At 48.0% G+C, this 11,342-nt stretch overlaps 1 protein-coding gene across 1 annotated transcript; it reads right to left on the reverse strand.

Moving 5' to 3' along the window:
- Window positions 1–2,153: 2,153 nt before the first annotated feature.
- ical1 (islet cell autoantigen 1-like) lies at window positions 2,154–10,835 on the reverse strand. The gene is made up of 16 exons (XM_083680331.1): window positions 10,780–10,835; window positions 9,944–9,984; window positions 9,808–9,840; window positions 9,458–9,632; window positions 6,800–6,872; window positions 5,939–6,062; window positions 5,500–5,698; window positions 5,152–5,277; window positions 4,902–5,000; window positions 4,698–4,783; window positions 4,497–4,546; window positions 4,164–4,232; window positions 3,773–3,979; window positions 2,971–3,294; window positions 2,587–2,688; window positions 2,154–2,282 (listed from the first exon to the last, which is right to left on the reverse strand). Exons 3-16 carry the CDS (start codon window positions 9,813–9,815, stop codon window positions 2,167–2,169), a joined length of 1,758 nt encoding a protein of 585 aa, XP_083536457.1. The 5' UTR covers window positions 9,816–9,840; window positions 9,944–9,984; window positions 10,780–10,835; the 3' UTR covers window positions 2,154–2,166.
- Between the last annotated feature and the right edge of the window lie 507 nt (window positions 10,836–11,342).

Here is an 11,342-nt window from a genome sequence, read left to right on the forward strand (position 1 = left end):
TGGCGCAGCAGGTGTTGAGATGTGTAAACTTCAGTTAGTGCTGGTGTGTGTGTGAGGCTGAGCGTCGAGGCGTATCTACAGAAAGTCGCCTCCCCACCTCAAAAAAACACCTCAGCAAACACACATTCTGATGGAGTCGTCACGGTGTTTCTCATAGCCCTGTTCACTACATAAGACAGAATAAGTATGTTTACCAGGTAGCAAAGCACGTCAGGTTAAATAACTCCCAAAAGAAGAGCAGTGTCGGGAGTTGGGATGGGGGAGAAACCCGGCACAGAGAAGGTAGAAGGAGCCTCTAGCCAATAATGGAGGGTCAGATACTTTTTTCAACCACCGTCATTGATATTGATATTTGACCGGGTAAGTTGACTGAGAACAGGTTCTCTTTTGCAGCAACGACCAGGGGGAAGAGTTGCAGGGGAGAGGGGAGGGGATGAATGAGCCAATTGAAAGCAGGGGATGATTACGTGTACGTGTCAGTATGAGGGCCAGATTGGGAATTTAGCATTAACACGCCTACTCTTGTGATAATATTTAACGAATCAGGACCTTGGTTTAATCACCCGAAGAACGAGACGAGGTTAGATGAGGTTAGAACTGGAGTGAAGTATTCTGGTCCTAGATCCAGAGCCGGCTCAGCCTATTATGGGGCCCTAAGCAAAAATGTTGGGGACCCCCACAACTCTTTTTTTTTTGCACTTGGGGACCCCTAGTGGTCGGGGGTCCTATGAGCAGTGCGTAGTCCGCATATAGGAACAGCTGCCCTAACCCTAACCCTAGACCTGTGGTTAGGGGGTCAGCTTCAACCTTCTGAGTGTGTTATTGTTGCTGTGAACTCAGACCCGTTCTCAAGGGGGGAGGGTGGGGATACGTGGCACAGAGAGAGAGAGAGAGGGGGAGAGAGAGAGGGGGGGGGGGGAGAGAGGGGGAGAGAGAGAGAGAGGGGGGGGGGGGGGGGGAGAGAGAGAAGTTACGTGGCACAGCACCGCAATACTCCAGTCTCAAAACATTTACAAAGTACAATATACATCTTCAAAGAACTAAAAACAGATATGATAAATAGATTCTCATATTACTTGGGGTTCCATTTTTTTCCAGTGTAGCTCGCAACAAAAATAGATATCTCAGCTGCATGTTTTCATAATTAGTTGACAGTATAGTCAGAAAATATATTCTTCGAACAAGTGATGCTCGGTGAGTGGTGTTAGTATTACACATATTTTACGTCCATTATAGGGTGCACAAATCAAGTTTTAGATCAACAACCTTACTGTATATACCCTAACCTGGTCCTAGATCAGTATTACAGTACTCTGAGCTTTGCTATAATGTTAAAGTGGGCTAAAGCGCACAGATCTGGAACCAGTATATAAATATACAGTTTACTGGGAGTCAATCTCACAGCATACTGTGCATTGCTCTAACATGTGCTCTTCATTCATAGCTGATAATGGGTTTGTATACATACACAAATATATATAATAAATACAGCATTTAAAGTGATAGATTCTTTATCCCCAATCCCTTTTAGAGTATACAGTAACTGCACACAAACTCTCTCTCACACACACACACACACACACCTTCAGTGTTGTGCATTGGTCTCACACACACACATACACACCTTGAGTGTTGTGCATTGGTCACTCACATACATACATACATACATACATACATACATACATACATACATACATACATACATACATACATACACACACACACACACACACACACACACACACACACACACACACACACACACACACACACACACAGAGTGCTGTGTACTGGTGGCATAGAGCACTCAAAATTCTCTCAGAAGTCAAGACAATCTAAGCTGTATAGAACCCTCTTTGTGATTGAGTAACATTCTGTGCAGTTGAGTTTTGCTGTGGGCATACACACACACACACACATACACATACTCAGTACTGCATGCATACACAGTCTAAACATTCCAAGACACGCTAGTGTTCTACAGTTCTCCAACAGTCTTCCGTTCCCTCGTTCATGACAAACTGTCATGATCATGACTGCTGTTTGGTGCGTGTGTGTGTGTGTGCGTGTGTGTGTACATATTTTAAACAGACCTTCTCACACGGATGGACGTTGCCCCTGCACACACGTGCGGGTGAATGCACCTCCCCCCCCCCCCCCCCCCCCTCAGGCGTTGAGGAGCTCATCCTCTGAGCGGCCGATGGCGTCAGGGTTGGAGAGAGGGTCCAGGTCAGCAAACAAGTTAAACCAGGCCGACATGTCCCTGGCTGCACCGCTGGGAACTACACACACACACAGAGAGAGAGAGAGAGAGAGAGAGAGAGAGAGAGAGAGAGAGAGAGAGAGAGAGAGAGAGAGAGAGAGAGAGAGAGAGAGAGAGAGAGAGAGAGAGAGAGAGAGAGAGAGAGAGAGAGAGAGAGAGAGAGAGAGAGAGAGAGACGTTACTGACCACAGCCACAGTCAACTCATCAAAACACTCCTTGAGTTTTGGGTAATGATGAGACACACGCAAACGCACCCACACGTGTGTACACACACACACACACACACACTCGTCATTATATCACAATGACAACAAGCTCTCACCATTGGCTGCTGACTTGGGGCCGGCCTGAGCAGATTGAGCCAGACCAGAAGAGGGAGGTGGCTGTAGGGGCGGAGCCTGGAACATGGGCGGAGTTGCCCAGCCTGTGAGACAGATGAGAGGAACAGAGGATAGAGAGAGAGGCAGATGGAGAAGAGGAGAGGCAGATGGAGGAGAAGAGGGTCATTTGATCATTCTTCAAGAACAAATAGAGGATCATGTAAAGTTTATATATATCAGATTGAACCTATTAGAATAGCAGACAAACTCTGTATAGACAAACAATGTTTTTGATGAGAGCAACTTAAAAAACCCAATATTAATGAACAGTGTGTTGCAGCAAGGTCATCCCACCACCAGGGGGCAGATGTGCAGAGGGAGCTGACCTGTAGAGCTCAGACTGTGGTCCAGGAGCTGGGAGGGCAGGAAGCCGGTGGGGCTGGGGGGCTGAGAGGGGGGGCGGACCGCACCGCTGGGCAGGGCAGCAGCCGTAGAGGACGGGGGAGGTGCAGGCGGGGCAGGGGCGGAGGAAGACTCGAAGCAGCCAAAAGCGTCCCCCCACTCTCGGCTGAACTCGTCTGCGTCCATGGGGCCCGGGCTGAGGAGGTCCTGGAGGAAAGACATGTCTCCCCTCTCCTCTTCCTCCCCGAGCCCAGCACCGAGGCCAGCCCCAGGCCACTGCTGGGAAAGACCTCCGGAGAGTAGGTCCCCTGGAGCACCAGAGGGAGAGGGGGAGAGAGAGAGAGGGGGGGGGGGGGGGAGAAAGGGATGTATTTGTACAGCACTTTTTACAATGACAATTGTCTCAAAGTGCTTTATAACAACACAACAGTAAACAGTAAACACAACATGAACTAACAGCCAACTGTAGACCCCCAAAAAGCGAGCCAAGGAAAAACTCCCCAGTGGGAAGACAGCAGAGGGTGCAGTGGCAAAGAAAACCTTCCTGGTAGGAAGAAACCTCGAGAGGAACCAGGCTCAGGGTGAGACGTTAGGCTGAGAGGGAGTAGAAGAAGAACAGAGGGAGCTGCGTCGTGGCAACAACAGGACCGGTCGCTAGGCCGAGAAGAAGCGTCTGGCAGCTTTAAAAGTAGAACTGCATGAATGCAGTGCAGGACAGGACAGGACAGGACAGGTCAGGACAGGACAGGACAGGACAGGACAGAGGGTGGTTGAGGGCCTCTTTACCAGTGAAACTAGGAGGGAGGGGGTACTCTGTGAGGCTGGGCTGCAGCCCTTCAAACCCCCAGGCACCAGCAGAGGGCGCTGCAGTCTGCGGAGGGGCCTGGGGCTGCATAGAGGGGCCAGGCTGGGGCTGGGGCAGGTCACAGCCCATGAGTAAGAGGTCGTCGTCTGTGCTGGCTGCGCTCAGCTGCCCACTGAGGTCACACAGGGCTGGGGTATGTACAGTTTGTGTGGATGTTAACCAGGTCAGGTTAGGAAGCAGGCATACTTGCATATTTGGGTACAATATAAGCAATATGTGACACTTAACAACTATAAGAACTTTACTACTGAACACAGACACATACGGTACAGAGACAGAGAGACAGAGAGAGACAGAGACACACAGACTTACCAGAGTCCAGACTTGCACATAGAGAGCTGTCGCTGGTATGGCTCTGTCCATCAGCACTGTGGGTGGGGCCTGTGAAGGAAACCACGCCCATAAAAGGACATCAGAAATCCACCCAGGGCCAATAACATTCCCCAGTGACGGGGACTTCTATACCCCAGTGCCACCCGTAACACCCCAATATGTTAACCAAAGACACACACACTATTAGACTGTGTCTATTATGGTCTGTCAGGATTGGATGAGTGCCTGCATTACAAAATAAAAGGCTTCGAAACAATGAAAATCACCAGCTACATTGTTTGGTTTTTTTACACAGTACACTCTAGGACATACCAGCATCAGAGGCAGCTTCTGACGGCTTGTCCCCATCCAGAGACACCAGGCTGAGGAAGAGGAGAAGAACACACACACACACACACACACACACACGCGCACACACACACGAGGACAGATGACATTAGGTACCACAGGGAGGGACAATGTAAGATGAGGGTATGTGTGTGTGTGTGTGTGTGTGTGTGTGTGTGTTCTCACTTGTCTGTGTGGCTCTGTGTAGTCCTCTCTTTGTTGTCCTCCTGTGTCTGTCCCTCTGTGATCAGATCCAGGGGGTCCCGGAGGTCCTGACAGAGGGGGAGGAGGGTGAACACAACATCGCCAAGTAAAAATGACACACAGAATATCACCAACCACATTCACACACTCACACACACACACACACACACACACATACACACACACCTTGAGTGTGGTGAACTGGTAGGGCACGTAGCCTTGGAAGGACACGTGGATCCCAGACATCACTTGGGCCGTCTTCTCCCAGAACTGCACCAGTGTGCTCTGCAAAGAGATGGTACACACAGCTTCCCTTTACAGAGTGAAACACACACACACACACATCTGATGTAAATGGACACACACACACCTCTGATGTAAATGGACACGCACACACCTCTGATGTAAATGGCTATGATGACACACACACACACACCTGGTATGTACAGAGGGAGTGAGAGAGCATGTTGCAGCGGCTGGCTCCCAGCATGTCCACTTTCTGACACACGTCATTCTTCAGCTTCTCAAACTGGCCCTTCGTCCCCCTCACCTGGGCCTGCACCTGGACACACACACACACACACACACACACACACACACACACGGTTCAACACAACGCAGCTCTAAACACACGAGACACTATCGCCCTCAAATGTACACACACACAGATTGGGATTTCAACAAATCCCAGCTGTACACACACAGACACCATCACGCCAAATAGAGTCCACACACACACGCCCCCCCCCCCCCCTCACACACACACACACACACACACACACACCTTGCGGAACTTCTCCAGTTGTTTGTAGGTGTCCGGGTCCAGTTCCAAGGACACGTCCTTCATCCAGAGCAGGGCTCCGCGGTACTCGGTACGACACTTCTCCATCCTGGTCACCGTCAGCAGCGTGTCTGCGATCGCGCGCCTCCGAAACGTCTCCACCTCCTGCTCCATGCGCTGCAGGGGAGGGCACAGGGCCAGCCTGCCGTGTGTGTGTGTGTGTGTGTGTGTTCATGTTGGGGCAGGGGGTGGGGGGTTATATCAAGAGAAAAACATTAGCAAGGCAGGCTAACAGCCCGCACCAATTCCATCCAGACAACCTTTACCCCTATGTTTCACTTCTAATCAGTCTCTCCCCGTTTGTCTGTTTCTCTTCCATAATATCCTCTTTTAACCCCCGCTCTGTTTAAACACCGGGGAAGCGTAATCGTGACCTGCTGACCTCTGCTTGGCGGAGCCGAAGAGGGCCTTGCTGGTGGCGTCCATCATGCTGCCTGCCCTGGTGCGGTCGTGTTCGGCCTGGAAGCGCAGGAACAGCCCCAGCTCGTTCTCCTCCTGGGACAGGTCTGCAGAGAGGGGGGGCCACGTTAGACTACTGCGATGCACCCCCCCCCCCTTGTTAATGTGTGGTTGTGAGGTTGACAGGTCACACAACGAGGGCACCGAGAGAATAGGGGTGTACCAAGACATCTCACTATGTTCAACCCTCAGTGTCTTTATTCAGATCAGTATTCAGGTTGGGGGGGGGGGGGGGCTTCAATTGAAAGCATCAACAACTCGCCCACTGACCTGCAACTGTAGTATTATATTACTGTAGTACTGTTGGACTATTGGGATGCACCCCACTTTAGTGCAGCTGTGAGGGAGGCTATAGACACATGTCTGTTTGGTTGTAGTGAGGCAGTCTATAGACATGTCTGTTTGGTTGTAGTGAGGCAGTCTATAGACATGTCTGTTTGGTTGTAGTGAGGCAGTCTATAGACACATGTCTGTTTGGTTGTAGTGAGGCAGTCTATAGACACATGTCTGTTTGGTTGTAGTGAGGCAGTCTATAGACACGTCTGTTTGGTTGTAGTGAGGCAGTCTATAGACACATGTCTGTTTGGTTGTAGTGAGGCAGTCTATAGACACGTCTGTTTGGTTGTAGTGAGGCAGTCTATAGACACATGTCTGTTTGGTTGTAGTGAGGCAGTCTATAGACACATGTCTGTTTGGTTGTTGTGAGGCAGACTCTCCTCAGGTTACCGTTGTAGGGAGACGGTATGAAAGTGTGATTACAGGGAGAGGGGGATGCTCCACTCACGTATAATCCTCTGCTGGTATTTCTCAATAATCCTCAGCAGCTCTGTGCAAGTGGTCTGGACCGAGCGGAAGAACTGGAGGGGGAAAGAACAACAACACCACAGTTCACACACAGACACAGACACACACGTCACACACACTTTCCACTGCAAAGCTGCTGGTCTCAGATCCGAGGTACCGTTTCCTGCCGTTGTGCCCTTGAGCAAGGCACTGAGCTAGGCACTAGGGGGCGCTGCACTGTGGCTGACCCTGCACTCCTCTCTATTGTGACATGTACAGTGTAGTTGATTCCTATGCAAATCAGAGACCCGGTAAAAACAAAGATATTCATTCCAAAATGACATGACATGAAATTGAGTGTATAACACAACAAAATGTGAGAAAATTTAAGGGGTCTGAATACTTTCCGAAAACACTGTACATGTGTGTGTGTGTGACCGGGGAGTTTGAGAGCAGAGCAGGAGATGTGCAAATAAAGTGCTATTCTCCTCTTAACACCATTTTGTTGTGACCTGTGTATACGTTTGTGTCTGTATCTGCCAGGTTCTCCTGGTCTAACTAAACAGATGGGGGTCAATGACCCACAATTAGGCAACCAGACTCTCTCTCATATTTCTGTGGAACAGCATGTATCTGTTGGATAATCAATCAATCAATCTCCTCTCATCCAGCAGAGAACAACTCACTCAGGAGAAAACACACATCACTTAGGGAGATAGGACAAAAAGATCATCTGTCTGGTGGCCATGGCAACGCATCATTTGATGCCACTTCAGGGCACTCTCTGTAGGAGGAAACTCTGAGTAAGCAGACAGGGTCAGGTTGTATTTTTTTAACCCAAATCCTCAATCAGGATCGTTTATGCTTGCGTCACTGCAACATTTGCGCAAATCACGACATGGACAACTGTTATTGGCCTGCACTTGCCACTCTGGATAGGTCGTCATTTTAATTAAGAATTAGTTCTTAACTGACCTGCCAGGATACATTTTAAATATTATTTTTTTTTAAATAATAATCACACAATAGTGGGCTACGTGTGTGTGTCTGATATTTGGATTTGTATGTTAGTATAAAGACCTAGTAATGTCCTCTAGTTATAATCTACTTCTGAAATGTCACTCGCCATTTGCTTATCTCAGTGCCCTTATCTGACGCACTGATTACAGCTCGTTTCTGAGCGCTTTCCAATGGACATTCAATCCAATAAATACTTTCTATTGTCCCAATAAATAAATACATCTTACACACATAAAAAAAAAAAAAAGAGATTGTAAGGCAGGGAACAGAGAACGGAAAACACACACACACACACACACACACACACACACACACACACACACACACACACACACACACACACACACACACACACACACACACACACACACACACACACACACACACACACACACACACACACACACACACACACACACACACACACACACACACACACACACACACACACACACACACACACACACACGTCTCCTAGTTACTGATTCACCCAAGGCTGGAAAGCCACCACCCTCATCTCGGTAGCAGACAAGCCCAGGCAGTCATACGCCTGCAGCCTAAGTGGAACACCTGAGAGCTACAATATCAGACTCTCTTGGCAGATTTCATCATCACACTCACACACACAGATCACCAACTCAGAACACTTGATCAACACTGCCTCAAACACACAGGCATGTATAGAGACCCCTCCGTTTAACAAGATGGTATTTGTCTAATGACCCCAGATCTACCAGAATCACAGTCATAGCCAAAACCAAGCATACATACACACACACACACACACACACACACACACACACACACACACACTCTCTCTCTCTCTCTCTCTCAGCATCATTGTTTGTCCATGTTTCATCCCCACAGGGTCCTGAACCATCAAGAGACAGAGCCACATTCATGAGAAACAACAAAGCACCTTTTGACAGGCCTACAGTAGGCCTACAGAAACAGATGCCTTCAAGTAAACTGAGCTTTTCAAACATCACGCCTACCCCCCAGTACCAGCAGGTGCAATACTTACTTTGCCTGTAAAACTGAGAAAAAGTTGTATTTATTCTTAATTGAGGTTATTTTATAGCCTTGTAACCCCCTGCAGCACCAGGACTTGGGAGAGCTGATGCAATCACATCCAACTTGCCTGCTCCGGAGGCTGCCTCTGTGACTCAGACAACAGTTAATAACAGAGAGGGGTGAGCCAGGGAGGCAGACAGACCTGCAGCCATTTGTCTGGATCGCAGGAACAAGAGCAGGATGATTAGTCCTGAGTGAGATAAGGCTCTCTTCCCATCCATCACTTTTTCTCTCTCTCTGTGGGGACTGTGAGTAACAATGGAGGCAGTTTGACAGAATAAGGTCTCTAGGTCCAGAGTGAACAAAAGCCTCTCAGTCTACCGCAACTCTCTGAAACTGTAGCAGGCACTAGTCTCTCTCTCTCTCTCACACACACACACACACATTCTTTCAAACCTTGAAAAAGCATCAATTTCCCTTTTCCAAGCCTTACTACAGTATACGGACATGATCATGATATGCTATTCTGATATTCCAACAACGTTATTGGTGAATGGACCCTCAGACTGAGAAACTGTATGCATTTAATACTATCATTTTGCCAATCGGCCATGTTCTTCCTCACCTCCAGCTTGGCATCCAGATCAGCGTCAGAGGCCACCACGTACTCGTCCTCCTTCTTCCCCGTGGCCTTGATAAGGACCTGCTTGGTCTTCCAGAACTTCTTCTGCATGCGGGCCATGACAGAGCTGTCTTCTCCCAGTAGAGCCCGGCCACCCCTCAGCATGTCTCCCGGGAACCTAACGGGAAAGCGGCAGGATCATTCAAACTTGGAAGACTTGGAACGGTCAGCGCTAACGCCCCTGACCGGTAGCGCATTGGGCTAACCCGGTCATGTTACGTATCGCAAAACAGGCGGACAATGTCGTGAAAAAAAGTTGACAATTTCATTGAGTGACTTAATGACTTGTTTACCCCTCCATTCTTTCTTGCGGCTTGGTTTCTGTTCTGTGAGTAAACAAACATAATGATTTAATTCATCCTTCAAGCCCATATGGCAGATGCAGGAATGTCATGTATATTATTGGCCTATGACGATGCCAAATCTTACCTTTAAATGATAGTGTACACTATGTTTACATCCAGCAGACCCTGAAATAACAGAGAGACAACTGTCATAAACTGCACCTTCAAATACAACCGTCAGATTACATATACATGTATATAAATAAAATACACACACATATCGAAGTACAATGTGATGCATCACAAATCACAACTATGTACAGAAGTGTGTGTGTGTGTGTGTGTGTACACGTGCTGCTCCTTTCATTCCCAGGTACAGGAGTGACACGGAAGAACTGACAGCTGTTGTTGCGACGACTGATGATTCCAGTGAAGAAACAAATGGCAAATTCATTGACATTCACTAAAACGTTGACCGTGAGCAGGTCAGGATAATCATCTCTAAAACACGAACTGAACCAAACACCTGCCAGTGTCAAAATAAGAGGATGCGACTGGAAGGGGGGACGTCAACTCGAGCCAGCTGGCTAGCAGCGAGATGTTTGGTTACGAGGTTGACCCGAGCCTAGGTGTGTACATTTTTAGGGAGAATTTATGGCTATGTGGCAACCTGCTGTGCTAAATCTCATTCTCACCACGAAAACACGATTCTTTCTTTAAGCATGCATGCGAAGGCTGCGTTTTATTTGAAATGGAGTTCGTTACGAGCTAGCTTACGATGCTCTCAAGGATACGTCGCTCCTGCGTGCAGGTGCTAGTTCAGCTAACAGACGTCAGATCAGGATAAACATCTTTTTGCGGTCTTCTAAATCCCAACGAATTACACTTCAAATGACATAATGTCTATGGCCGAAAGGTGAACTGTCTCAACGCCATTCGGAAAGTGTTACATAATCACATATCAAATAGTTTCGGCTTTACCTCCCAAAGCAATCCAAGAGATCCTTTTGTCCAGCAGCAGCCTAGCTAGCACTTCCCATCCTCTGACAGACAGGCTAGAAACAGGATATGCAAAGTGGCTATATTGACCACTGGGTGGCGCTGTGGTACCGGGACTGTTTGAACCAGTTGGAGGAAAATAAGGAGGTCTTTTTTTTACACACAAGAGGAAGTGCAAGATAAATTTGGAGCTGCACCTAGTTTCCACAACTGTGACTAGTTCGCACTGGTATGAATGGTGAGAAAGGTTTGTTCTCTAGAACACAAAACCTTAATGAAGCTGTAAAACATCTCCTGTTGTAACATAAGGCAAAAAGGCAGTTGGGGGGGGGGGGGAGTCAGTGTCCTCTGACATGTACTGTACATAAAACAAAATGTCAGCATTTGACAGGACCAATTTCAGCAAACGTACCCTTCTAACTCTAAAAGAAACACATCAAGGCAGCAAGTTCCGAAAGCATCAAATCACAAAGGTAATCAATTCATGTTTCAAAGGGACCATGTAGTCAGCAGCACTGACTAAATCTGGCGGACAAATTACTATT

Source organism: Argentina silus (assembly GCF_951799395.1).
Source record: "Argentina silus genome assembly, chromosome: 11".
Taxonomy (NCBI): domain Eukaryota; kingdom Metazoa; phylum Chordata; class Actinopteri; order Argentiniformes; family Argentinidae; genus Argentina; species Argentina silus.

Coding starts and splice junctions, on each gene's coding strand:
- ical1 (XM_083680331.1), bottom strand. Junction 4,547..4,697: donor ACACAGAGCCACACAGACAA/GTGAGAACACAC, acceptor CCTCTTCCTCAG/CCTGGTGTCTCTGGATGGGG. Junction 2,689..2,970: donor CCACAGTCTGAGCTCTACAG/GTCAGCTCCCTC, acceptor TCTGTCTCACAG/GCTGGGCAACTCCGCCCATG.